At 42.9% G+C, this 27,795-nt stretch overlaps 1 protein-coding gene across 2 annotated transcripts in view; it reads right to left on the reverse strand.

Annotated features, from left to right (window-relative positions):
• The window catches only part of FARS2 (phenylalanyl-tRNA synthetase 2, mitochondrial), a 201,408-nt gene that overhangs the window by 145,940 nt on the left and 27,673 nt on the right, over window positions 1-27,795 (reverse strand). For both annotated transcript variants that reach the window (XM_081014897.1, XM_081014898.1), the window contains exons 3-4: window positions 7,093-7,300; window positions 5,834-6,457 (exon numbers count right to left, since the gene is read on the reverse strand). In XM_081014897.1, coding sequence (XP_080871023.1) covers window positions 5,834-6,439 — 606 coding nt within the window. In that variant the 5' untranslated portion in view covers window positions 6,440-6,457; window positions 7,093-7,300. The remainder of the gene's footprint in view (window positions 1-5,833; window positions 6,458-7,092; window positions 7,301-27,795) is intronic.

Raw genomic sequence — 27,795 nt, forward strand, 5'->3', positions numbered from 1 at the left:
CAACATGTCGTTCAACAAATACGTGTTTCACTTTGTTCATCCTAAGCATCTTTATTATGTAAACACCAGTGTGCACTTCTGAGATGGCAACTCTGCATCTTCCTCTAAATAATCAGATGCTGAAGGCAGCCAGCCACAGGAAGCTGAATTATCAGAAGGGCTCTCCCACATCCCCTCAGAGGAGCTTCCCAGAAGATTACACAAAGGTTGGCATCATCTGAAACATATGCCTCAAGCTGTCCACAATACGCATGTTTTCACTTTTGCTAATTGAATCTCACTGCTGAAATAGACACTTTCGATTTGCATTAGCTCCCTCTGGCGGAGAGAACACCACGTTAAATTTAAAAGCGGCACACCTTAAAAAAAAAAGTGAGACAATTTTTACAGTCAAGTTTTAAAGACATGGTTTCCATATAAACTCTTCTGGCAGAGTTAGAAGGTCTGTATCAGGCAGGCAGGGAACTGTGTACCCTCCAAATGTACTCCCCTACTCTTCTACATGTGACTTCAGTTCCTGCTGCTGCTGCAGGTGTCTTTTGCAAAAAGGAAAAACACAGCATTCACTAGAAATTGAGTATGGCACATATAACTTTCAGGCTGAAGTTATTGCAAGGGATCAGTAGCTGATGGAGTCCCAAGGCAGTGCTCACCTGACCTGCATTGCTGCTGCTTACTGGAAGGTAAATGGGGAGACGTAGCAGTGAGGTCAATGCAGTGCAAACCCACCAGCAGGAATGCCACATTGGCTCTGCCAGTGTGTCTGCACTGTGCTGACCTTGCCTCTCCCAGTAAGCAGCAGTAATGCAATGACTGCAGGTCAAGAGAACCCCATGCCCCACCATCCCATCAGCTACTGCTGGGGGTGGTAACCAGTCAAAACTCGACTCTCCTGCCCAAAATGCTGTTTTGCTTGTGAACTGTCAAAACAGAAAGACATACAGTCAGGGACAAAAATGTACATGTCCAGAAGCAGACTTATTTTTGCAGAATATGCAATATTCAGATGGGTACTTTGCACATTCCTGGGAGTGCACCATCTTGAAAAATCAGACAGGAAATGCCACTGCAGAAATTCAGAGTCACTGTGTCCTTAAACCCAGCTTGGCTGGGGATGAGGGAATACGCTAGCTCCTTTCACGGTGGAAAAACAACTCTGAACCATTTCAGAGTCGCCCATTTTGAGGTGCTGAGATATTTGACACAAAAAGCTGGCCAACTTATTACAGATCCACTGGGAAAGAAAAACATGCAAGGCTAATGCAGTATATTTCATTCCTTTCCACTAACATACTCCCACATTTTTGAACTCTTCATCACTCCTTTGCAGAAGCATCACTTGCACAAATAAAGTAAAACAGAGGTTACACAAGATCAGAGAAAAGAACATTATCATATTTTAGTGTTAAACCAGAAGTGCTGGGGGAGGAAGCATATTGGAAGCTGGGGGAGGAACAAATTGTACAGGGCTTTGCAATATCCTTCCTGTGTGTAGAAGGCACAACCTACAGAGCATAGAAAGCAACTGTCCTCCTTCTCAAGGGACAGGTGTTAGAGGTAAAGGTCAAAGTAAAGGACCCCTGAACAGTTAAGTCCAGTCAAAGGTGACTATGGGGTTGCGGTGCCCAACTTGCTTTCAGGCAGAGGGAGCCGGCATTTGTTCACAGACAGCTTTCCGGGTCATGTGGCCAGCATGACTAAACCGCTTCTGGCACAACAGAACACCGTGACAGAAACCAGAGCGCATGGAAACACCGTTTACCTTCCCACCACAGCGGTACCTATTTATCTACTTGCACTGGCGTGCTTTCGAACTGCTAGGTTGGCAGGAGCTGGGACAGAGCAACGGGAACTCACCCCGTCATAGGGATTCGAACCGCGACCTTCTGATCAGCAAGCCCAGAAGGTTCAGTGGTTTAGACCACAGCCCCACCTGCCACCCAAGGTGTTTGAAGCACCAGAGCAGATGCTCAGAAGTTCGGCAAACAGTCCTTGTGCTGGTGTTTTTCGTTTGGTCTTATGGTCCCTTCATATATTCCCAAGTGGAACATCTCCCTATGTATAAAGGATATACAAGCTTTCAGGGTAGGAACAGCCAGAAAACTAACAGATGCACTTCAGGGACATATTTCAAGAACACACATACGTGTACACACACATATTTAAAAAGATGTTTTCTGCATATTTTACTATCACGAAGAAGTTTGTCGCAAGTTAAATATCTCTATATTTACTTCTCAGCTCACGAAAGAAAGCAACATAATGTTATGCAAAGAGAGCTCCATGCAACCCTCCCAGAAACATATTTGCATGGCTGAGTGCTTAGCAAAACTGCCGCAGAATACATCAGACGTTAGCATTCAGCAATAACATCTCAGTCACTCTCTCGAGAAAAATCATCTCCCTATTACATTCTGTAACAAAACAAAATGACAGACGCTGTGGACACTTTCTAGATATAAACTATGAGGATAGTGCAGTCCTGTGGTGCCCATTTAATACTGGTGTGCTGAATCAAGCCAAAAGCAAAAAAATTTTTTTAAAAAAGTATGTTCTGGTCTGTAAAAAAAGAAAAAGAAAAGAAAAGCTTCGTTTTCCTGCAAGAAGCTAACCACATCATAAGCCGTGCTGAAGAACACAACCGTTTTCTATGCAAGGCTCAGCAGTTCATCACTGCAGCCAACCCAACTGTATATCCAACCACTTCCCACTCTCTTCTGTGCCAAGAAAGTTCTCTCTCATCTAGAATTTACTCGTAGTTTAATTAATATAGAGGTGAAATGTGTCTCTAATCTATACTTTTAAAGTTGATGGTATAAAAATGGCAAAGAAACTAACATGCCCAGAGTGTGGAGAAATAGGAAGACAGTCATACCTCATGTTACGTTTGCTTCAGGTTGAGCGTTTTCAGGTTGCATCCCACGGCGACCCGGAAGTACCGGAAAGGGTTACTTCCGGGTTTCACTGCTCACGCATGCGCAGACGCGCAAAATGACGTCATGAGCAGAAAAGGCAAATCGCGACCTGCGCACGCGCAGATGCACAGACACAGGTTGCGTTCTGCTCATGTTGCGAACGGGCCTCCGGAACGGATCCCGTTCGCAACCAGAGGAACCACTATACTCTTTGCATTACTCAGGAGCGCTTACTCAGCTCTGATTGCAGCACCAAGATCCAAAAACTTGCTTTAAGCCAGCAGGTGGCTTGGTTGCACCCTGAGCAAGATTTTTTATTCCACCATTCCAACTCAGTTTTGAAAGTAGCCTCCATTTGCACACACACACACACACACACACACAATAAAAAGACGTTCTGCCATGGGGCAAGTGGTTCTGCTGCTCCCCGCATCCCAGTCCCATGAAACTAAGTTCTGTGGTTCTCTGAATCCGAGCATTTGTTTAGAATAATTCGATCAAGCGTGACATGCGTTTGGAGACCTTCTGATTATTGGCTTCCTGTAAAAACAAGTTTAATGGTTGCAAACTTCACAATGTGAGGGGGGTGGAATCTACATGGCAGAGGGTGTTGTGAGAAGTCCTAGGGAAATGAGGTATATTGCTCCAGTCCCATAATAGTTCTACTGCATCTGATCCACACCCACCCACTTTGAGAAGAGTCCAAACATTTGTGCCCTCGTATAATGGAATCCAATCCACTGAGAACAGAAAAGGATGAAAACTGTACTCAATAAATAATAATAATGTTGTATTCACACCTTCCTTTTGTTCCTTTCTAGAGCATTATAAAGATTGATATCAAATGCTAAGGGATTGCCTTCCTTATACACACAAGTAATGATTATGCATGGTGGAGACTTTTAAAAATCAGCCACTATGAAATGAAAGCCAATTCGAAGGGGGCCTGTTAGGCATTGCCAAAAAAATATCTACCCAAATAAGGACAAACAAGAGTACCAGTTTGCATATGGTCATTTATATGTACAGGCACAAACTTAGAAAGAATTGTTGTAATTTAAGCAGGAATACAATACATCTCACCCTAGTGAGGAAGACATTGTGCCTCTGTTCAGCTGATGGTCAACTTTCAGGCTGCTGCCTCCCCATTTTATGGTTCATTATCTTTAAACTTTTATGGTTTACTATCTTGGACTGGGGGACGTAGGTGGCGCTGTGGGTTAAACTACAGAGCCTAGGACTTGCCGATCAGAAGGTTGGCGGTTCAAATCCCTGTCACGGGGTGAGCTCCCGTTGCTCGGTCCCTGATTCTGCCAACCTAGCAGTTCAAAAGCGTGTCAAAGTGCAAGTAGAGAAATAGGTACCGCTCCGGTGGGAAGGTAAATGGCATTTCCATGTGCTGCTCTGGTTCGCCAGAAGCGGCTTAGTCATGCTGGCCACATGACCCAGAAGCTGTACGCCGGCTCCCTCGGCCAATAAAGCGAGATGAGCGCCGCAACCCCAGAGCTGGTCACGACTGGACCTAATGGTCAGGGGTCCCTTTACCTTTACTTTATCTTGGACTGGACAGTCCTCAAATAAAGGACACCTTCAAACAGAGGACTCACAACCCTTCAAAACGGAGGACTAACATACCACAGGATTAAGCTAACATATATTTCCATATAATGTCCATGTTTTTAGCCTTTAAACGTGTCACTATAATTTTTCACCAAAAGGCCCTCCTATATAATATTTTGAGGGAGTTAACACAAGGTATATGCCTACAATTTTTGAGACTACACTTCAGATTTGAAATCCTACTGACACTGTTCTAGAGTGGTTAAAAATATAAAGATATATGTTATATGGTGCAGAGATCCCATAAACCAGCAAGAAAGACATACTTTATTCTATTTTGCAATTTATGTTACCTAGAGCACTTATAACTTTCCTCCTGGCAATGAGATAGGCATTTTTTAGGAGACATATGCTCTTTTAAAAATGAGAATGACTAATATTCTGAGCCGCACAAACCAAAACCTTTTTGCTTTCCAGTGATAAACAAAGATATGGTTTGTTGCCATTCTGTTGTAACAGGAGTTAATGAGCTCAACTGGGGGTGGGGGGGGGGGGGACCTCTGGCCGTGCAATGAATGTGATTAGCCCAGAAGCTGCAGAGTGAAACTGAAGAAAACTCTGGTCAAGAGACTGGCTCATGATGGAGACAGGCCTGAATGCCCGTCTTGAGAGCAGAAATGCTTTTCTGTGTGAGAAGCAGAAATGCTGACAAGGCCTTAAATGAGCTAAGACAAAGCGCCATTGTAAAAAAAGGTACAAGTCTCCATGTAGCTTAGCAGAGCTGGGTGTCCATCATGAATTCCCCCTGTAACCCGATAAGGCTTGGTATCATGTTAGCCCCTAAAACAATGGGGAACTGCTTCTGCAGGTGTCTGTCCTGTGATTGACCAATATATTATTGTTTCAACATTTTTAATGTTTCCTATCCTGGGCTCCTTTGGGAGGAAGGGGACAGTAGAAATGAAATACAGTGGTACTTCGGGTTACAGATGCTTCAGGTTACAGACGCTTCAGGTTACAGACTCCGCTAACCCAGGTTAAGAACTTTGCTTCGGGATGAGAACAGAAATTGTGCAGCGGCAGGCCGCATTAGCTAAAGTGCTACCTCAGGTTAAGAACAGTTTCAGGTTAAGAACGGACCTCTGGAATGAATTAAGTTCTTAACCTGAGGTACCACTGTAAACAAATACTATCAATCCTCCTGAACCTGTTGAAGGTGCCATGATGGGAACAGCTAACATTGTTGTCGAACAACAACTCCCATCATTCCTAATCATTCACTGGGCTGGGTGGGGCCGATGTGAACCAGAACCCAACAACATCAGGGAGGGCACCATGTTGACTAGACCCTTTCTTACCTCGTGGTCGGAGAAGAGCCGGACACCTTCTAGCTGGTGGAAGACTGGATAGTGGGTGCTATCGATCTGATCTCGACGGTAAACATCTCCCACAACCAGAAAGGCATCGAGTCCCGAGTGCATCAAGTCCCACTGGTGGGCAGATGTGTGGGCTCTTAGGATGTGGGTACGATTTAGGTAGTAGTTATCCCCTTTCTTCCTGCTAGGGTGGTCTTTTGGAATGAGCAGCCTGTCAAAATTCTGCTCAACGGTGACCACTGGAGGCATATCATCATACACAGAGAAGAGTGGCGTCCCAAAGCGACCAATATATTGCTTGTAGAAGTGGTCTTTCACACGCTCTTTCATCAGCCACAAAGGGTGATGCCTTTGGTTGTGCAAGTTTTCCCCCACCTTGGAAAGAATCTTCTTTGTGACGTTGGTGTAGTCATCTGGGAGATAAGATTTGCCAAGAACTTCCACTGCGTCTGTTACGGAGGTGCTGGCAGTGAAACCTGAAGATATCTGCCGGCACCATGCAGGACTGAAACTGGAAGGTCTTCTTCCCAGAAGTCCCCATGATGGAACCATTCTGCCACAGCCGAGTATTTGCATGGATGCAGCCATTGCAGGGTTCTTTATATGCTGGAGGAAGTAGAAAATCCAATGCAAATAATGATTTCTGATTGCAGTACACACGCAACCTTTGATATGAAATACAGTGGTACCTCTGGTTGCGAATGGGATCCATTCCAGAGGCCTATTCGCAACCTGAAAAGAATGCAACCCACGTCTGCGCACGCGCGGATTGCGATTCGCCGCTTCTGCGCACGCACATGACATCATTTTGTGCATCCGCGCATGGGCAAGCGGTGAAACCCAGAAGTAACCCGTTCCGGTACTTCCAGGTTGTCACGGGATGCAACCTGAAAACGCTCAACCAGAAGAAAACGTAACATGAGGTATGACTGTATATGAGTTTTAGTCTACTCAGTCACAAAGAAAAGCTAATGAAATTGTTCCATCACAGTTCTATAATGTAAGAAAATTATTAATGCTTTGGAAGTGCAGCAAAAACTAGCAGTGGTCCAGAGACAAAGTGGTGGGAACCCTGTTGTTGTTGTTGTTGTTGTTGTTAGACAAGTGGGTTGGGAAAGAGTCTTCCCAGGACTTTGGGGAGAAGAGGCTACCAGATATGTTAAATAGCACTGTTCTAAATGGACCAAGAAATATGTTCATTTTAACTTCCCAATTAAAGCAAGCCAAAGCAAAACACCTACCTTGATAAACAGCTCCACTTTGGAACATCAGAAGATGTGTGCCTCTCAAATAGTGTTGATAAACAAGATATGCCCAATAGACGTTGACTGATTGTATTCCAGATACAGTCTTTGAAAATGCGGCCAATAATTCTCATACACGAGAAGCAATTCAAGGATAATTTATGTGGATTCTTCTGTCTCTCTGCAGGAGATTGCCAGCCAATTACTATAGGAAGGAGAAAGAGGTAAATAACGTGAATGTTGCGTAACAAAGACCATGATCAAAAACATTTGTAATTTCTTCACAAAGCTTTCCCATAATGGCTGATTGGGATGCAAAGCTGCAGTAAAAACTGAGTCATCCCATTTGTACTCTCTACTGCCTACTTCACCAAACTGCATAATGAACAAAAAGCCACAAGCTCACACCTTGTCTACCCACCCTACACAAAACTCAGACTGAGAGCCAGGGAGCTAATCTGAAGTCTGCCTCACTCAACCTCTTGCCCTCTTCTGCTGACCAGATGGTGGGTGAGGAACATTCCAGGAACTCACCTGCCCGTGCAGGAGAAGGCAAATGCTACAACTAGTTGCTAGAAGATTACAAATGGCGGCAGCAGAAGACTATCCGGCTCCACGGATTCCCTCATGAAGAGGATTATAAGTGAATCAGGCCTCAAATACGGCAAATTTGCAGGATTAGATAGGCCAGGTGTCAAGGGGGAGGCACCTAGCGCCAGTGCTAATGTTAGGCAGTGTGAGGCCATCGCCTCAGAAGGCGAACGGATTGGAGCAGTAGCTCCTGGCTGTTCCTCCTGACTTCCTACCCCTGCCAGCCATTTCCCTCTGCTGCCATACATCCTGACCTGCCCCCAGTAATCTGGGTGTCTGTCTTAGGTGCAATGGAGGAGGCTATTCCATCACTGGTGTTCAAAGGAGATTCACCTGCAAGTCTAGTCAGCATCACAGTGTCCTTTAACCCAGGCAGCAAAATGTCTTGAGAGAGCCCTAGATGCATCACTGGGCATCCACAACCTCCTGGTCCAAGTCAGATGGATTCCTTGGGTTTTGCACCAAGATTCTTTTTCTCAATTAACTATAACTACTACTATAAATGGTAAGCGTCTCCCAAATTCCTATGTTTCATTAGCACTCTTTCTTGGAAATCATTGCTGATGGGCTCCAGATGGACTATTAAATATACAATTTTTTGTAAACTGACAGGTTGGGCCCAAATCCCTTAAAGCCGTTCATTTCTCCCTTCTGTCCAAAAAATACTTAATGGACAGAAAATCCCTAACAACCCTGAAATGCTGTGGAACATATGAGGAAAGTAAGGCTGCCTTCTTTTAGTGATCTGACAAACTTCTGTTGCGCAAGAGAAGTTCTACCAGTGTAACATATGCTAAAAACAAAATACCGGTAATAGACATATGGTAAGATTACCAAGATTGGGCATTTACCAAGCTGTTTAGCAACTCAACTAGGAACTTTTTTTTTTCCAGCATGCAAACTTGTCTGAGCATAAGGTTGTAAATGCTATAGTTGATGATATACTTTGCTTAAATCATCTCTGGTTAAAATGGGACATAAATTAGGAAAAGGTAACATACAATTCACAGGCTATGCATAGCCCAAAGACATCAGAACTTTTTTTAATGGTGGTTCTAAGAAAGGCGCTAATGTGCATTAACTATTATCATTAGTTATTTCTGGGAAGAAGAGGTTGATTCGAATTATCTACCTTATTTAGTAAAATGTAATGTGCACCTTTTTGGCCAAATTATGTCGTGAAAATCAGAGTGTGCATTAGATTTGATGGCGCATTTACATTCGCCAGCAAATAGTTTTTTGGTTTTAATGTTTTGAAAATTGAGGTGCGCATTAGATTTGATGGTGCATTAAAGTAAAGGGACCCCTGACCATTAGGTCCAGTCGTGACCGACTCTGGGGTTGCAGCGCTCATTTCGCTTTATTGGCCGAGGGAGCCGGCATACAGCTTCCGGGTAATGTGGCCAGCATGACTAAGCTGCTTCTGGCGAACCGGAACAGCGCACAGAAACACCGTTTACCTTCCCGCCGGAGCGATACCTATTTATCTACTTGCACTTTGATGTGCTTTCGAACTGCTAGGTGGGCAGGAGCAGGGACCGAGCAACGGGAGCTCACCCCGTTGCGAGGATTCGAACCGCCAACCTTCTGATCGGCAAGTCCTAGGCTCTGTGGTTTAACCCACAGCGCCACCCATGTCCCTTACGGTGCATTAGAGTCACATAAATACGGTTCTTCAGTTTTCCAGTACTGCCCCCACCCTCTGAACCATGCCAAAGGAGCATGGGCTAGCTATTGTAAGCAAAAATTGAGGTGCTCAAGTAAACTGGTACACTTGGGAGCAGAAGCTGTGCAGAATACAAAACTATCGATCAATCATAATTTATTATACAGTCACAGAACGGTTAAAAACAAGGCAGAATACCAAGAACGCTGTGTTTCTGACACAAATTCAAATAAAATACATATATAGAAACAGTGGGAGAAAGCCAAACCACACCTGAACTGGCAAAATCCTTTTATGAATCTTTGCAGGAGAAAACAGAAATGTGACAGTTAATTTCCTTTACTGTGTTGTTTGTCTCAATCAATAAAAAAAAAAGGCCAAATACCACTCAAAAGTCTCTCCTGGGTATTTTGATAAAGTAGGAGTGAATAATCAATTTTGTTCATCTCTATAAAATATACATTTAAAAAACCATTCTTTCCCTATCCATTCATCCCCACAGGACAGATCTTTATTATAAGGAATGCCCCCACCCCTGCAAAGAGTCATCTAGTCCTAGAAAAAAGCCACCAGATGGCATTTGGGCACAGTCAAGTTATCTAAATAATTGGCATGACCCTCAACAAACCAAGACAAAGTGCAGAGCAATTTCTACAATCAGCACCCACAAAATATTGTGGGTGGGGAGGGGGGCAGATATCAGACTTGTTGAATCTACTTTGTTTTTTACTAAGATTCCAAGATCTACCAACCAGAGCCAGGCACCAAAGCGAAATATTTAGAATCAAAAGAATCAGTACGTTTTGCATCTAGGAATTTGTAGTCAGCACTGCATTCATAGTCTGTTTTATAAAAAATGATGCAAAATAGCTGGACTCCTTCAATTTATTAAAACTTTCCAGGTTGGGGGTGCGTGGACTGCTAGCAGGCAACATGGAGGCATAAATCTGAAGCTCTCCTAGGCCGAAAAGATCTTAGGTCATTTCAGTGATTGGATAAATCTCCCTGTTTGCATTTCCAAGGGTAAGGATTCAAAGGGGATGTCATCAAGATCGTTGGAAACTTAAAACACCAAACAAGTCCAAAAACTCGAGTTGTCAGCAGTGAAACTGACATGGTCCTGATGGGTGGTTCAAGAGGTAGCAAGAGATTTTGGAACGGTTTGCTAATTTGGACAAATGGAACAGACTTATTAAGAAAACTATGTTTAGGCATAGGATGAAACGAGGTCTTAGTTATCCTCCTTTGTTGACCTATTATCAGGCTTGTCATTTAAAACAGTTGTTAGATAAGGGGTCTTTCAGTTCCATGGCTGCAAGCAGAAATTTACAATAATAATAATTATAATAATAGTTATAGTAATAATAATTTATACCCCACCCATTTGGATGGGTTTCCCCAGCCACTCTAATCCATCAGGCCTACATGCCGTTCCATAATTTGAACACAACAGTGCTTCTGACCGTAGAAAATCCCTTTTCTATGGAAGGTTGGACTAAATAGGCCAAAAAGACTGCCACCTTTAGAGTCACTGTGAGTTCCAAATCTGGAATATAAGGAAATCGAGCAGGTTGATAAATTCCTTCACTTCCCAGGTTGGGAAGATGCAGGCCACTGTAGGCTGACAGATTTATTTAAGGATGGTAACCCTTTAAGACTGCAATAGATCACCCATATCTTGACAGCCTTTCACCCATCTTGGCTTCAAGTATTGCAGATCCAGCACTCTACACAGAAGCGAGGCATATGTCAGATGAGCATTAAGAGTGGTATGAATAATCATGTATTCAGTCTGGCTATAATATGAAAGCGATGGTCTCTAGTGTTTATAATGAGCTTACTGTAGAGATGGTTGGCACTCCCGTGAGTGCTAAAACGGTATGGGAGTTAGCTTTAGGATGGGAATTCCTGCTGATGCTTGGGGTGCAATGTGACAGAATCCACCATACAAGTTCATTTCAGCTCATATTCAAGAGGCTTGCATTCAAAGCGATTCACAGATGGCATTGGACACCACTTCAATCACACATAATAAATTTGGCTATCTCAGTGGAACACTGGTGAGGCTGTGGTAGAAAAGGTGGTCTTTATCATTTATGGTGGGAGTTGCAAATTAGTCAAACCTTTCTGAGAGGTTGCTTTTGCAAAACCTTTGATCATCACTGGGCAAGTACACCTCCTGACACAGCTCTCGCACCCTTAAACTGGGTAACCCTGCAATAGTACACAGAAAGCTTCTCTCTTTACTGCTTGACCAGAGGTGGCTAGCCATTGGATAACATCCAATTTTACTCTGAATGGCTGGTTAGATAAAAATTGGGGCATGGCTCTCTCTGAATGTTTGGCATATCCGTATGAAGTGCAAAAGAAAAATGCCAAAACAGGCAAATCTGAAAGTGTTTTGGGTTCTTTCTTGACCTATGCTAATACGGGTGGAGCCTTTTTACATACCGCTTTGTGGAAAGGGTATTTGCAAGTTTCACACTCATATCATGTACTAAGAAACATGTACATATAAGAAAACAAAGCAAAGCTAAAAGTGTTAATAATCATTTTCTTTACTGTACAAGGATAACATGACCTTTTTTTGCAAATTTCCTGCTGTGGCACCGAATTTGTTACCAAGGGATTATATTTGTTTGTTTGTTTGTTTGCACCGTTATTATCAAAACTGAAGAAAAATAATTATTTAAAACAACTTTCCAGATCAGCGTTTGGAGATAGGCAAAAGAAACACTGATATAAACTGTGTTTGTGAAACAGAGATACAGTATTTTACAACTGCCCACATTTTCACATGTACTGGAAAATGCAACACATTATTTTAATCTAAGTAGACCTTTGCATTACACACACACTTAGGCTGTAGTTCTGCGGAGCCTCTTCTGTTTGGGAAAAAATCTGCAAATCTCCCCAGATATGCCAAAATGATGTATTCGCTTAATATCCCTGGGCACAAAGTAGGATAATGTGGTTGTGAAGAATGAGGGAAGGGGAAAGGAGGGGAGGGGAGGAGGAGTTGGGGGAGGGGTCCATGTACTCAGTACCAATAGTTCTGTATGCATTTCTACAGTCACAAGTTTGCAAAGAATACGCAAGTTATGCCTTTTTGCAATTTCTAACGGCGTCTCAGAATGTTGCAGGCTGACTAGTTGCCTGCCTTCCACAAGCAGTATATTAATCATGACAGTATCACTGGCAACACTGTGGAAACTTTAATATGAAACAAGAAAACTGGGAGCCATTTTCCTTAATAAGATAATGAGCCATCACATCTTTCTAAGTAAAGCTTTTTAAACACACAATAAATAATATGTATTTTTGTGTGAGTGCAAGTGGGAGAGAGCGAGAGAGAACAGAAAGCAACAATATTCATAGAAATCATAGAATTGTAGAGTTGGAAGGGACCATGAGGGTCATCCAGTCCAACCCGCTGCAATAGACACAGATTTGCTGAGTCCCCTTAAGAAAACTGCTGTTTCTCAGCTTTAGTTCCTTGTCTATGAAGCAGGAGCAATAATGGCTTACCTCACTGAATTATTATTCAGAAAGATCAGGAAAGCATCTTACAACTAAGAAGATTATGCTATAATGATAACCATCATACCTCAGATGGTTAGGGACGCGGGTGGTGCTGTGGTCTAAACCACTTAGCTTTGGGCTTGCCGATTGGAAGGTCGACGGTTCGAATCCCCGCGATGGGGTGAGCTCCCGTTGCTCGGTCCCTGCTCCTGCCAACCTAGCAGTTCGAAAGCGCGTCAAAGTGCAAGTAGATAAATAGGTACCGCTCCGGAGGGAAGGTAAACTGTGTTTCCGTGTGCTGCTCTGGTTTTGCCAGAAGCGGCTTAGTCCTGCTGGCCACATGACCTGGAAAAACTGTGTGTGGACAAACGCCGGCTCCCTCAGCCAGTAAAGCAAGATGAGCGCCGCAACCCCAGAGTCGTTGACGACTGGACTTAACTGTCAGGGGTCCTTTACCTTTACTGTGTAAAATTTCTAGATACTATTACTGTTCTTTATTTTAAGGAAACCTCCATGTTCAGAGGCAATACAGTGGAACCTCTGGTTACATACTTAATTCGTTCTGGAGGTCCGTTCTTAACCTGAAACTGTTTTTAACCTGAAGCACCACTTTAGCTAATGGGGCCTCCCGCTGCCACTGCACCGCCGCTGTGCGATTTCTGTTCTCATCCTGAAGCAAAGTTCTTAACCCGAGGTACTATTTCTGGGTTAGGGGAGTCTGTAACCTAAAGCGTATGTAACCTGAAGCGTATGTAACCCGAGGTACCACTGTATACCTGTGTGTACCAGATACCAGGAGATGGTCTCCGACACTGCATTCTGCGGTCATGGTTTAGCCCTACCCAGAGCTGCAACCTGAGGTCTCCTCAACTGAGGAGCAAGGGGACCTTCCAGCAGACCTCCATTCCGATAATGACCCTGAGGACCCATCGGCTCTGGCTATCCTTGCCCCAGGACTGGAGGTCCCCCTGCCAGTTGCCTTCGTCTCAGACAACTCCCCATCCCTCATCTTCCCCAGGGCAGAGGAGGTGGGGAGCCAGGCAAGAACGTTGGTGCTGCCAAAGTGCCCAACTAGCTGCCTAGGAGGCTACTTGGGATGAGGGGGAAACACTTGCTCAGATCAGGCCCTGATGGACAGCCAGAAAAGGGTAATGCCTCTGGCTAATGTATAGGCTTCAGTCTGAGAGCTGCTTCATCCTCAAAGCAGCAGCTCTTCTCCAAACACCTGCCTCCCTGCCTTGGGGAAGCAAGACACCTGCATGTGAATTTCCAGGAGCATCTCGTTGACTTCTCTTGGTTCTGATCCAATCAGGCAGCTCTTGTGGGTTTGTGGTTGCTGTTTGCTCAACCCCAGCACAAAATGGTGTTTATACAGTGGTACCTCAGGTTAAGTACTTAATTCGTTCCGGAGGTCCGTTCTTAGCCTGAAACTGTTCTCAACCTGAAGCACCACTTTAGCTAATGGGGCCTCCTGCTGCCGCCAAGCCGCCAGAGCACGATTTCTGTTCTCACCCTGAAGCAAAGTTCTTAACCTGAAGCACTATTTCTGGGTTAGCAGAGTCTGCAACCTGAAGCGTATGTAACCTGAAGCGTATGTAACCTGAGGTACCACTGTACTGGGAAAACTGCAAGCCGTGACAGTTCACGTTATGTACATTTCCACAACCAATCCAGAAAGGGGAGAGGACGTGCAAGTTTCCAAACGGATTTTGGCTTCGCAATCGAATTACGGTAAATTGACAGCTTTCAGGTCAGGAGGGGCAGGCGCCATGTAAGGTGTGTGTAGAGCTGCCGGTGCGCCTGCTTTTGTTTCAGCCACACAGTACCTTCCGGCTCTACTTAGCAAACTTACATTCAGTTGTGTAAAAGAAAAAAAGAAGGAAAAAAGGAGTCATCTCAAGTTCGAACTGCACCATTTATCTGTCACGGGTTCTTACAAAGCGTTTAAAAGAAAAGGTTAGAGTGCTTCGGAAGAAGGAACTCTATTTTGCAGCCTAGAGGCACACTGCTTCTACCAGTTGGCAAGAGAAGGGCTGAAATATTAATAAGCAAGCCATTTGTCAAGGAAATTATGCAAGGAAGCCTGGCCATTGTACAAACCAGCAAGCAACTTAAGACACAAGAAAGCCAGACATGATAATCCAGGGGCTTTCTGAAATGGGCTCCTGAGCTCCTCTACCTTTAGAAAGAAAGAGCTGACAGGAAAATTTTTAAAGGGTGGGGGATTTGTACAAAAACAAATCAATGCATTTTACAAGAAACTCTTGTTCACACCAATATTAACCGTTGTTATTTGGGTCTCGATTTGACCCATACCAAAAATGGGGTTTTAGACAGATTCGACTAGGTGCAATGTTTTTGCGATCGATGTTGCGTGCGCACCAATGAACGTGACTTGAAATGTGATCCGCCATGCCAGACTACGTTTAATAATTAAAAGCCCGCAAAACACTTAAGAGAACTGTTATATGATGGGCAGAAATGCGGACCTTTAAAAACAGTTGAATGTTCTTTTAAAAATAGTAAGATTTATGCATAATGCACAGGTGTGCCTGCTTTTGTCTAGCGATAAGCATCACTTAAGTATATAGACATTCTAATGGCCCTGCACTGAGAAACTGAATTACTGACAAAGCAAATTTGCAAAGGCGGAAGTAGCAGTGTTTCTGAAAGAGATACACTCCACATACCGCATTTCAAAAAACGGGGGCATTTCTGAATCTTTAGATTTAGCATACATTGCCCAGGGAGAGCAGTTGCAGCTACGGTCTGTTTGAAATTAACACCTTCCTTCCATTTTGAATGATCCTCACCAATCGTGCATAAACTCGTTCATATAATGAATATTAACAAATACAGAAAGTAGTACTTACGCCGCTGTATTATGTATGGGTCTTTGATTATTAATAGCCTCTTTCTGCTTACTTAGCACTTTTTTTCCTACTGGGCTTCTCAAAGTTCTGTACAGCTGCTATTTAATGATGCCTCCCAACAGCCCTGTAATATAATAAATAGATTGTTTAAAACAATTAACAGTTGAACCCAATTCACATTTCTGCACACTGCAATGCATATGTGCGACGAGTAACTGATTGAAGATGCTGCTTCTTTGGGGAAGGAAGGGAGGAAGGAAGGAAGGAAGGAAGGAAGGAAGGAAGGAAGGGTAGTGGGAAAGGAAGCTCCGTAGACAAATAGAGAACTTCAGTTGGAAATACCAAATGCCAATGTGTTTCATTTTATACCTGCTGCAGTGGCACTGTTCGAATGTACAAACATTTAACTCAAATTATATATGGACTCAGTGAGCGGGTGGCGCTGTGGGTTAAACCACAGAGCCTAGGACTTGCCGATCAGAAGGTCGGCGGTTCGAATCCCCGTGACGGGGTGAGCTCCTGTTGCTCGGTCCCTGCTCCTGCCGACCTAGCAGTTCGAAAGCACGTCAAAGTGCAAGTAGATAAATAGGTACCGCTCCAGCGGGAAGGTAAATGGCATTTCCGTGCACTGCTCTGGTTCACCAGAAGCGGCTTAGTCATGCTGGCCACATGACCCGGAAGCTGTACACCGGCTCCCTTGGCTAATAAAGCGAGATGAGCGCCGCAACCCCAGAGTCGGCCACAACTGGACCTAATGGTCAGGGGTCCCTTTACCTTTACTTTATATATGGACTCACTATTTTTGTGTGATTGCAAATGCTGAGTGATATCCCATTAAGAGACACTCACAGTAGACCACTGAAAGCAACTCTGAGCATGACTGACATTAAATATCACCCGCTATGTATAATCTGAATGCCACACGCACACACAGAGGTTCAGAAATGACAGAAAATGGGCTTCTTGAAGATAAACGCACATATAATTCCTAACTTTCACATCAGGTAGGCTAGTGGTACCAAGATCTGAAGCACATCACTGATGCCAAAACTGAGGTGCATCATCACCAATGAATCACAGGAAGGCTAATGGATGGGTCATAGGGTCGCTGATGTGATACTAAGCTGAGAAGTTTGGAATGTGTTATTTAAGCCAGAAGGTGTCTGTATATGAATATAGTCAGTCCAGGCCCTAATGTTCTTCTGAAAGTAGCTATGTTGACAGCCTGCGAACGCTGCTAATGTCGAGCAACAGTGTTATTTGTAGAGCTCAACAGGTAAATTGCACGACTGCTTTATCACTATCGCTATTTGCAAGCTGTTTTGTGAGAATAACCTTGCAAACTGATGTACAACGCTTCTTTTTTATCCTTTGCATGGGAGTGAATTTCAGCCACTGGATTTGCAAAATGGGGCTCGCCGTCGGCATTTGTTTAGCTGGATCTTCGGGATTTCAAAAAATAAAAAATAAATGTGCTGCATCTTTATCAGTTACACAGCACAGAAAATCTGCCCAGCAGGTGACTTTGGAGTGGATTTCCACCTTCCTGACTGTGAGCTGCCCAAAAAAGGCCAAAGTGACCCCTGGCACTGCAGACAAAGTCTGGGAGGCCATCCAAATTATGGCAGCCTGGCTCCAGATGTCCATGAGCATCAACACTGTCCAGAATGTCTGTAGTGCTACGTGATACCGGAGCTATCATCCTCTATTTCTGAGCTAGGGGAGTTGCAGAAGCTCCTTTGTGCAATTCTGTATCTTGTAGCTAGCATATAGGAGAGCAGGGAGATGGTAGAGTTTTGAGATGCTCTTCAACTGACACACACACCCTAAAAAAAAAATACAGGGTGAGTGGGCAGCAGAATCCTCTCTATAGCGTACAAGTGAATTTCAACAAAGTGTGATCTGACGCAATCTGACCAGCAGAAGTAATTCTGCGCACCATGACACAACTTTTAGATTTGTGGTAGTCTGCAAAGGCAAGGAGGATACTGGAGAGCTACACTGGTGATTCACCAGCAAAATTCTTCAGGATTATGTTAAGTTGTGGGTGAATATATCACAGCGATTCTTCAAACAGCTCTTGTTTATTCACAGGCCAGAACAGAACTGAACTGAAGGGTTCAGCCAGCCTGCTGATATAGAGCTCCACTACAACGCAACAGTAACAACTTTCTGTAACTAGCCAATCACTGAACGTCACTTTCAATTCCTTATTTGCATATGTGGACCTGAGTGAAAACTATCTACAGTATCCCCCTGCTGGCCCAGGGTGAGAACTTCAGTACATAACAGAGTAGAACACCCTTAACTGGATTCTCCCTGCCTTCTTTTTAGCCACCTCCCTGATTTGCCATGTAAGAAGCACTAAGGGTCTTGAAGCAGGGACTGCAAGCTACACACGGGTGTGTTATTCCCTATGCTACCCCCGCCTTTTTGCCTTCTTCCAGGACCAAAAGGACCTGCATGTCAGTGATCGCCTGACATCAAATGGAGAAGAGCTAATAAAATTCAAGGCCAATCTATTTCCCATTCACAGTTTCAGCAGTCCTCTCTGAATTATGGCATGGAGAGGATAAAACAATTAATAAAACTGATTTAGTTATTATATAAAAGCTAACCACTACTCTCAAGCCTACTGAAAAGTTATGGGGTGCGGGGTTGCAGCTTTTTTTCTTTCTTTTCTGAATGCTAAACACATATTAATTGGATTGGAGAAAAACAGGATCAGAAAAATCAGGTATGAAGGGGAGAGAGATAAACAATGAGCTTCATGAATGAGTGGGGATTCAAACCATGGTCTCCTGAGTCATATTCCAACACTCTAACCATGATGCCACACTGGCTTTTACCAACCTGATTAGGGTTTATTTCTGCTGGGACCAATGGGAAGGAAAATAAGTAGGGCAGCCCCATGGCTGGTGTACTCCCCACCCCACCACCGAATCCAGGGTGTATGTGTCAGGGGAATGGGTGGGGCTCTCCCAAGAGACTAAAATTTCTCCTGATAAGATACCTGCATGACTCCTTTTTGTTGTCTCCATCAGACCACTGACAGAGGAGAAAGAGCAGTCATGGATGTTTCCACAGCTGCAGTGAGGTAGACACACTGGGTGGACCTCCTGCTCTGCACATGAAGATGGGAGATCTACAAAATCCTACAGCATCTGAGATGCCCTCCCAGGTACCACAGAACTGTGTCTTAAATGGCTACTACAGTGGTACCTCGGGTTACATACGCTTCAGGTTACAGACTTCGCTAACCCAGAAATAGTGCTTCAGGTTAAGAACTATGCTTCAGCATGAGAACAGAAATCGTACTCTGGCGGCGTGGCGGCAGCAGGAGGCCCCATTAGCTAAAGTGGTGCTTCAGGTTAAGAACAGTTTCAGGTTAAGAAAGGACCTCCAGAACGAATTAAGTACTTAACCCGAGGTACCACTGTACTGAGTTATTGTTTGTCCGATACAGAGACGTAAAAACTTGGAAAACCCAACCACAAAAAATGGCAGAACGCTGAAAAATCTTTTGGAATGAGTTAAATGGTTTTTAAGACAAGGCTTTACTCACTTAAAATGCGTAGCATGAAGATCTTTATGTAAGACTATCTACAGCCTTCAAGAATTATAATTCCTGCATATGCTGAAGAAGGCTGATTGCCGAAGAAATGATGCTTTTGAATTATGGTGCTGGAGGAGACTCTTGAGAGTCCCATGGACTGCAAGAAGATCAAACGTATCCATTCTTAAGGAAATCAGCCCTGAGTGCTCACTGGAAGGACAGATCCTGAAGCTGAGGCTCCAGTACTTTGGCCACCTCATGAGAAGAGAAGACTCCCTGGAAAAGACCCTGATGTTGGGAAAGATGGAGGGCACAAGAAGAAGGGGACGACAGAGGACGAGATGGTTGGACGGTGTTCTCGAAGCTACAAACATGAGTCTGACCAAACTGCAGGAGGCAGTGGAAGACAGAAGTGTCTGGCGTGCTCTGGTCCATGGGGTCACGAAGAGTCGGATACAACTAAACGACTAAACAACAACAAATATGCTGAAGACCAGACTTTGCCAACCTGCTTTCCTCCAGATGTTGTGTTTTTATATTGTAAACCATCCTGCGGTCCTTGGATGAAGGGTGATATAGAAATTTAATAAGGTAAGATATAACAACAACATCATCAACAACAACAGACACATTTAGGAGCTCAAATAGCAAACCACCTGAACATAAACACTACAAGGTTCTGTCTATGGGTTTATGCATCTGATAAAAGTGGGCACAAATCTATGAAATCTTACGCCCCAATTCATTTCTTAGTCTTTAAGGAGCTTTGGGATTCTTTGCTGCAGTGTCACCTTGATATTCAAGTGACTTTGGGGAGAAATCTAACCTTGCCAAGTTTTGTCAGGTTTGAGGTGAATAGCTATTACGTCTTGCATAGTTTCTACCTAAATTAATACCCTGGCAAAATTCAGTCCAGGATCTTACATCGGTACCTCTCCTATTTCAGGGCTGCAGCAAAGCCAGTGCCGAGTCAGCTCTACAGAAGGTAATGGTTTCATTGTAAAAGATGCTTTAGTGCGTAAGTTTATTCAAGCTTTGGTGCAGGAAGGCATAATATTTGATCAATAACTGCTCAGTCCTCAAGGCAAACACAGCAGGATCAGTACAAATGGGAGGAAATGGAAGCCAGGAGCCAGAGCTACACAGCCAAGTTGTCTTTCTAAACCCTACAATTCCAAATTTTGGAAGGGAACAATTTGCAGAACAGAAACAGTCACACAGGAAGATGGGTATTTAACCCTTCTCCCAGCTTCTGCTGCTCCCTCCTCACTGAACCACAGTTCCAGGCACTTCAAGATGGCCTGTCTAATGAAGATTCATTCTGATTTATTACCAGTGAGGTTAGATGATGGTACATCAAAGCAAGTGTTAGCCGGCACTTTCTGGTGCATTTCCGCACCACTTTTCTCAATGCGAAAAAGCAAAAGTAGATTTGCTGCACAAAACCTCTGAATCAACTACAGTAAGGCCACAACTTGGGCACCTGTAACTTGTGCGCATTCAGCTACACACGTGTGGCAAAAAAAATCAGAATGGGATGTAAAGGGGGCAGGGTTCTTGGGGAAAATGACTTTAGCAATCCCATCCATCACTGAACCCATTGTGAATGAATGAATGAATGAAACTTTATTCGCGTCAGCTATCGGCCATAGCAACAAAGGAACATTGCGACATACACAGAACAAAATAAAAAGTTGATTATATAAAACAGTTTAGGGTCCTGAATCAGCAGTCAATTAGTGAACCTTATTCTGATTGCCCCAGCTAAAAACCTTGCAACCTTTGCTGTCATCTGCTCCTCTTGATCTGCCAGGAGAAAAGACACTGTGGCAGTGGTTGGGCGACCGATTGTGTCTTGACTATATGCGATTTTGGCTTTCGGTGTGATCCCCGGAACGTAACTACTGTATAATTGTGCAACCTAAATTTTCTGGTATGTGATTGACTCCCATTCAAAAATAGCAACTATTTAGAAGCGCCTTGGGTTTCTGTCACATACAAGGGTCTTTTCTATAGAAACACACACACACATTTTTTGTTTTGTTTTGTTACAACATTTATTATTACTTCACCAAAATACTAACTTTACAAAATAGATAAAGTGAAGGTGAAAGAACTCAATAAAGAGAATTTAAAGCCCTTGGGTAGCTTACATAGATACAGTAATTGCTCATCTTAGCATTAATGGTATCTAAGTCAATCATATTTTACTCTTCCATTCTCTATATGGGGAGATCACAAGCAGAGATGTTAGGTTAAGGACAATAACAGAGACGTCAAAGTGGAACACAACGCAACTGCTTTTGGAGGATATTCTATTATAGAACAGTTTATATATGTACTAATGCGATGCCAAATTATATAAAAAATTACCTGGTTTGACTATGCCTCAAATTCATTTCATTTGGTGGGTGACCTTCTCTGCTACTGCAATTTTCCACACATTTTCAAACAAAGCACATATAAGAGAGGAGCACACAGGGCAGATATGACTTTTCCACCATTGAAAAAAGCACATCTAGTACTGTACTCTGAGAAAGGGCTGGCACCTGCAGAGTTCATTGGTGGAACCTGCAAAGCCCTTTTCAAAGTATTTTTTTTTTCCTTTCTTTTTTTTATATTTTTTTTTTATTAAAGTTTTAAACAACAAAAGAAAAAGAAAACAACACACAAAAAAAACAGTACAAAACTCAACAATAAGAAACACAAAGCTTAACAATTAAAAACAAACTCTCTTTTCCATTTCCAAATTTAAAATACTTATTTTCTAGACTTCCTCATACCTCCCTCTTTTGTATTCCAATCTACATTATTTGTCCAGCAGTTTCTTTTCCACTTTTTTAATCCCAATCTTTAACTTAATAAAATGTTAAAATATATAACTTCAACTTTTTTTTTTAAACCTAATCCTTGATCTTAATGTCATATAACTTTAAAATTTTCCCTTTTAATATCAAATTTCCATTTCTTTAAACATCTTTAATCTTGATCTTTAATCTTGATCTTTCATTAACTTTAACCTGTGCAGCTGGAAACCACTTACTTTCAGTCCAACATCCCTTTAACATTCCTTAATTTTACAATGTTTCTGAAGATAATCTTTGAATTTCTTCCAGTCTTCCTCCATCGACTCTTCTCCCTGGTCACGGATTCTACCAGTCATTTCCGCCAATTCCATATAGTCCATAAGTTTCATCTGCCATTCCTCCAGCGTGGGAAGTTCTTGTGCCTTCCAATACTTTGCGATGAGTATTCTTGCTGCTGTTGTTGCATACATAAAGAAAGTTCTATCCTTTTTTAACACCATTTGGCCGACTATGCCCAGGAGAAAGGCCTCTGGTTTCTTAGGGAAGGTATACTTAAATACCTTTTTTAATTCATTATATATCATTTCCCAGAAGGCCTTAATCTTTGGGCATGTCCACCAAAGGTGAAAAAATGTACCTTCAGTTTCTTTACATTTCCAACATTTGTTATCGGGCAAGTGATAAATTTTCGCAAGCTTGACTGGGGTTATGTACCACCTGTATATCATTTTCATAATATTCTCTCTTAAGGCATTACATGCCGTAAATTTCATACCTGTGGTCCATAATTGTTCCCAGTCAGCAAACATAATGTTATGTCCAACGTCCTGAGCCCATTTAATCATAGCCGATTTTACCGTTTCATCTTGAGTATTCCATTTCAGCAGCAAGTTATACATTCTTGACAAATTCTTAGTCTTGGGTTCTAACAATTCTGTTTCTAATTTGGATCTTTCCACCTGGAAGCCAATTTTCCTGTCCAATTTAAATACCTCCATTATCTGATAATAATGAAGCCAGTCTCGCACTTTGTTTTTTAGTTTTTCAAAACTCTGCAATTTCAGTCTATCTCCGTCTTGTTCCAAAATTTCCCAATATTTCGGCCATTTGACCTCCATATTGACCTTTTTCAAGGCTTTCGCTTCCATTGGTGACAGCCACCTTGGGGTTTTGTTTTCTAACAGATCCTTATATCTTATCCAAACATTAAACAGCGCTTTCCTGACAATGTGGTTTTTAAATGCTTTATGTGCTTTGACCTTATCATACCATAAATATGCATGCCATCCAAATACATTGTTAAAACCTTCTAGGTCCAAAGTGTCAGTGTTTTCAAGAAGTAGCCATTCTTTCAACCAGCAAAAAGCTGCTGATTCATAGTAAAGTTTGAGGTCTGGCAGGGCAAATCCACCTCTTTCCTTTGCATCCGTTAGTATTTTAAATTTTATTCTGGGTTTCTTGCCCTGCCAGACAAATTTAGAAATATCTTTCTGCCACCTATTAAAGTATTTTTAACCAACTATAGGCTAATATTTAAAAAAAAAAAATCAGTTATTGCAATGCTGAGGACATATTTAGGCTATCGGTGAGATGAGCAAATTAATATAAAGCCAGAGACATTTTTTCCAACAATGTTTGGGAAGAAGACTCACAATCACTTGGATCTTGCTCCTAAACTAAGCTATGTTCTACAAACTAGTTAAACATACAGGCCCTCTGGACATGATTGTTATTAAAATGCCTTTGCATTCCACCCTTCTTTTTCAAATAATTCAGGATAACTGATGTGGGATAACCCTATTTTACTCTCAAAGCAATCCTGCAAGATGAATTAGATTGAGTGTGGCTGACTGGCCAAATTTATCTCAGTGAGCTTCACTGATAAGGAAGGAGCTGAACCCAGTTCCTATTGGCCCACAGCCAGCACTCGCTTTACTACCCTGCATGCTCAAAGGCACTCTGCTCTTTGTTATCAAGCCACACATTCCATGACTGAGTCTCAACACTGGATGTTCCCATGTCTGAGCCCTGGCAACACCTAGCTCAAATTGATCACCCAAAAGTGTCCAAATGAAAAAATGGTTGTTGTTTATATCAATGCCATAAAATCTGAAGTGCTTTCGCAGGAGTCAACTCTGATTAAAATTTGGTTAGAATCAATATATTCAATTTGAATTTAACGAATTCATCAATTGATGTCTTCAGACCTACATATTAGCAGCTAAATTGCAGCTGACCCTGTGTATCTTAAGAGCTGGAATTTATTAAAATTATTAACTTAGCACTGTGCAGCAGCCCAGTTACATAGCCAATGTTGCATCACTCTCATTTAAAATGCTTTATTCTCTCCCTGGATCCAAAAGATGTAGCGAGTAGGTTAAAAACTGTATGAGAAGCATTAGGGGAAAATTTTATTTCCTACATAAGCTATCAAGAGATAGTCCCAGAATGAGAGTTAAGTTAATGTTCCATGGATGCGGCTGAATGTTTTCGCTTGGCTGAAAAATGTCAAACTGTGGCAGAGAATATGAAACAGCAGCGGAAGGGGACAAAACCTTAACTAAAACTTATTGGGCTGTTGAAATCTTAATTCTCTTTTTCTCAATTGCACATTCCACGCATACAGACTCCTTCCGAAGCTGAGGATATTGTTGGCTGCGAACAGATCATTTAGGCTGCAGTCCTAATCCCACTGACCTGGGGGGCATCCTGACTGAATTCAGCAGAACCTGCTTCCGAGTAGACACAGGGAGGATTGCGCTGCTAGACTTCCATATAAAAACTTTTGGATGTGCCATGGCCTGTGCATTATAGCAGCCAGGGACTGTTGAATTTTGTCCCTACGTGGATCACTGTTACTGTGTCATATTGCTCCTCCCTAAGCCATATGTTCAGTATTAGAGACTTAAAGGAAAGCTCAGAGAACTGCATTCCCACAGCAATTCTCTCAACCTTCCTAGGACCTACACTACAGTGTTGCCTACAATCACCCAATTTTATTATAATATTTATAATTCTTTCATTTTTTCAATTAATATACTGCCCTTCATCCAAGGATCACAGGACAAATAAACACACACACACACACACACACACACCATAGTAACAAGCAAAAGCAATACCCCCCTGCCAAGAATTTGCTTCTTGGCGAAAACCTGTTGTATAAAGCCTAAATCAGGCACCCCAACCCCCTCAAAACCTGAGTTCCCTCAACAGAAGAACATTTATTAAGTTTCTCATTTCAGTGGCTTTAAGATTCATAGCTCTACAGGGGTGGCAGTTCATTCGCAATGCCAGGGTCAGCCTTTCAAAAGTTATCAGCTATAATAACTAACATCTGCTTAAGACTGTGAGACTAAAATTTGCATATGCAGAAAATCTAAGTTTAACCAAAATATTACAGCTCCTTGCCAAGCACACCTACAGCACACAAAAGTCTGAGGCTACGATCTCACACATACATGGGAGCAAGTCCCTCTGAACTTACTTCTGAGTAGATATGCATAGCACTGCATGGTTGAGCAAAAGTGTTGTGATCCAAAAAGATTTGCCATATGAGATATAGGATACTATTTTTTCTCTTTTCAGCCCCTAGACAGGTAATCAATCAGTACAGTAATAAGCACACAGATAATGGCTTTTGAAAACGATGGTGTGCATTTTCTGCATGACTTGCTATCAGCGCCCTCATTTATGTGTTTAAATCTATACAAACTCAAACACCACCTACTATACATGCCAACACATTGTCACAAATACATGTTAGGTGGAATGTAAACCCTGACTCACGCTGAAAGGAACACTCATCACAGTAGGGTCCCCCAACACCATCTAGAGGGTGTCAGCAGACAATACAGGCAAGTGAGAAATTAAAGGGGGAGGAAGAAGGGGGACAGGAACATAGGCAAATAGATTTGTTTCAGCAATGCCTTCCACAAAAGAAATCACAGCACATATACTGTTCCAACACTTTGTTTGGGCTGCATTTTCTCAGTATGTATTTTTTTTATTCACAGCAAATTATCTAGGTGAAAGCAACCCCCCCTTTTACCTGTAAATTATTTCAAGCCTTCCTCTACTAAATGCACTGGAACACATCTCACATTCATTCCATCAAGCTGCAGCACAGGGAGGGAGAGGTGGGGATCAGGTCCTGCTCCCCTGGTTCTACTCCATTTTGCTCTTCCTCTTCCTTACCTGTTTCCATTAAAGTTAGTCAGTGTAAGAGCTCTGCAGTTCTAAGAACTGGAGTTTCCTTGTTTGCTCCATCCCTCCCCACCCGCTTTTCCTTTTGTGTCATCCCGTTTAGATTGTAAACTGGATGCTGTCTTTGTTGATATTATAGAAGCCACTCTTGGAGTATTCCTGGATGAAGGGCAGGGTAAAAAAAAAAAGTGTCACAATGAAACATGACTAATGAGGAATCAACAGAGTCGCACTCTTCCACTGTAGGTTATACACCAAGGATACAAAGGCAAGGAATGATCTGGCAACTAGAAGCAAGTGCATAGCTTGTTTGAATGGAGTTGTCCTATGACTTAGAAAAATCAGGTTCACAACTTGGAGATGTTTCTGGGTCCAGCACATTTTCTGCTAGCTACATAGTGGTCGTGAGTTAGGGAGTGGCTTTTACCAGCTTTGGCTGCTTTCTTCCCAAGAGAAGTCTGATATGGCCTTGAAAATTCAAATCCACAGTTACACCTGCGTATTGGTACAGAGTAAAGCTACCCGATTCGCAACCGCTGACAATAATGTAATACGAATTAACAATCTGTTTCTGGACTCAATTCAAAGCGCTGGCACTGAATGAGCAACCCACAGATCTCTATATTATTGGCTTGCCCAAATTCCGTCAGCCCCAGCCAGCATTGCTACTGGCCAAGAATTATGGGAGTTGTAGTCCAACATCTAAAGGTCTACAAGTTCCTTACCCCTGCTCTAAACCCTTAAATGGTTCAGGATCAGAACCTCTTTTTCCCCAAGAAAAGTCCACCTCCTTCCATATGAACCTGAGCAGGTGCTGATGTCCCTCCACCATTAGAACAAAAGACAATGGGCACAAGGGACAGGACTTTTCTGATGTGGGGCCAGGGTTATGGAATGGCCTTCCGAGAAAGGTCTGCCCATATCTATCTCTGCTCACCTTTAGTTGTAGGCAACCAAAACATATTTATTTTATCAGAGACTGTATGCTAATCATGACTTCCCAGGTGCGCTCCTCAATATCACCTATGTCAGGGAACTGCCATCGGAAGGAAGGGAAGTGAAAGGGCTCACACAGGTTGGGAGAGACTCAGCAGCTGAAGAGGGAACCAGTAGGGGGAGAGGAGCTGGGCTGAGGGAAAGGGAGCTGGAGGGATGGCTCAGAGACACTTCCAGCGAAAACAGTGGGGAGGTTTCAGGACCTCCTGTAGGGACACCCACTCCTCGCCGGAAACTGTCACGCAGAGAGTCCAGAAGACGTGTTTCCGTTAAGGAGCTTTTATGTTGGAAGCGATTCCGAAAGCAACCACTGTCGGAATCTGCCAGCGACTGACGGAGCCATGTTTAAGGGGCTCCGTTACAGACAGAGGTTTGCAAACTTGACCAAACTCTGAGGGACTAGGATTTTACACACAAGCAGCTCATCGTCCCATCACAGCATTCCGACAGTCTTCGTGAGCAGCTTGTGCAGGAGAAGGCATC

Source organism: Podarcis pityusensis (assembly GCF_964106645.2).
Source record: "Podarcis pityusensis genome assembly, chromosome: 7".
In the NCBI taxonomy this organism is placed as follows: domain Eukaryota; kingdom Metazoa; phylum Chordata; class Lepidosauria; order Squamata; family Lacertidae; genus Podarcis; species Podarcis pityusensis.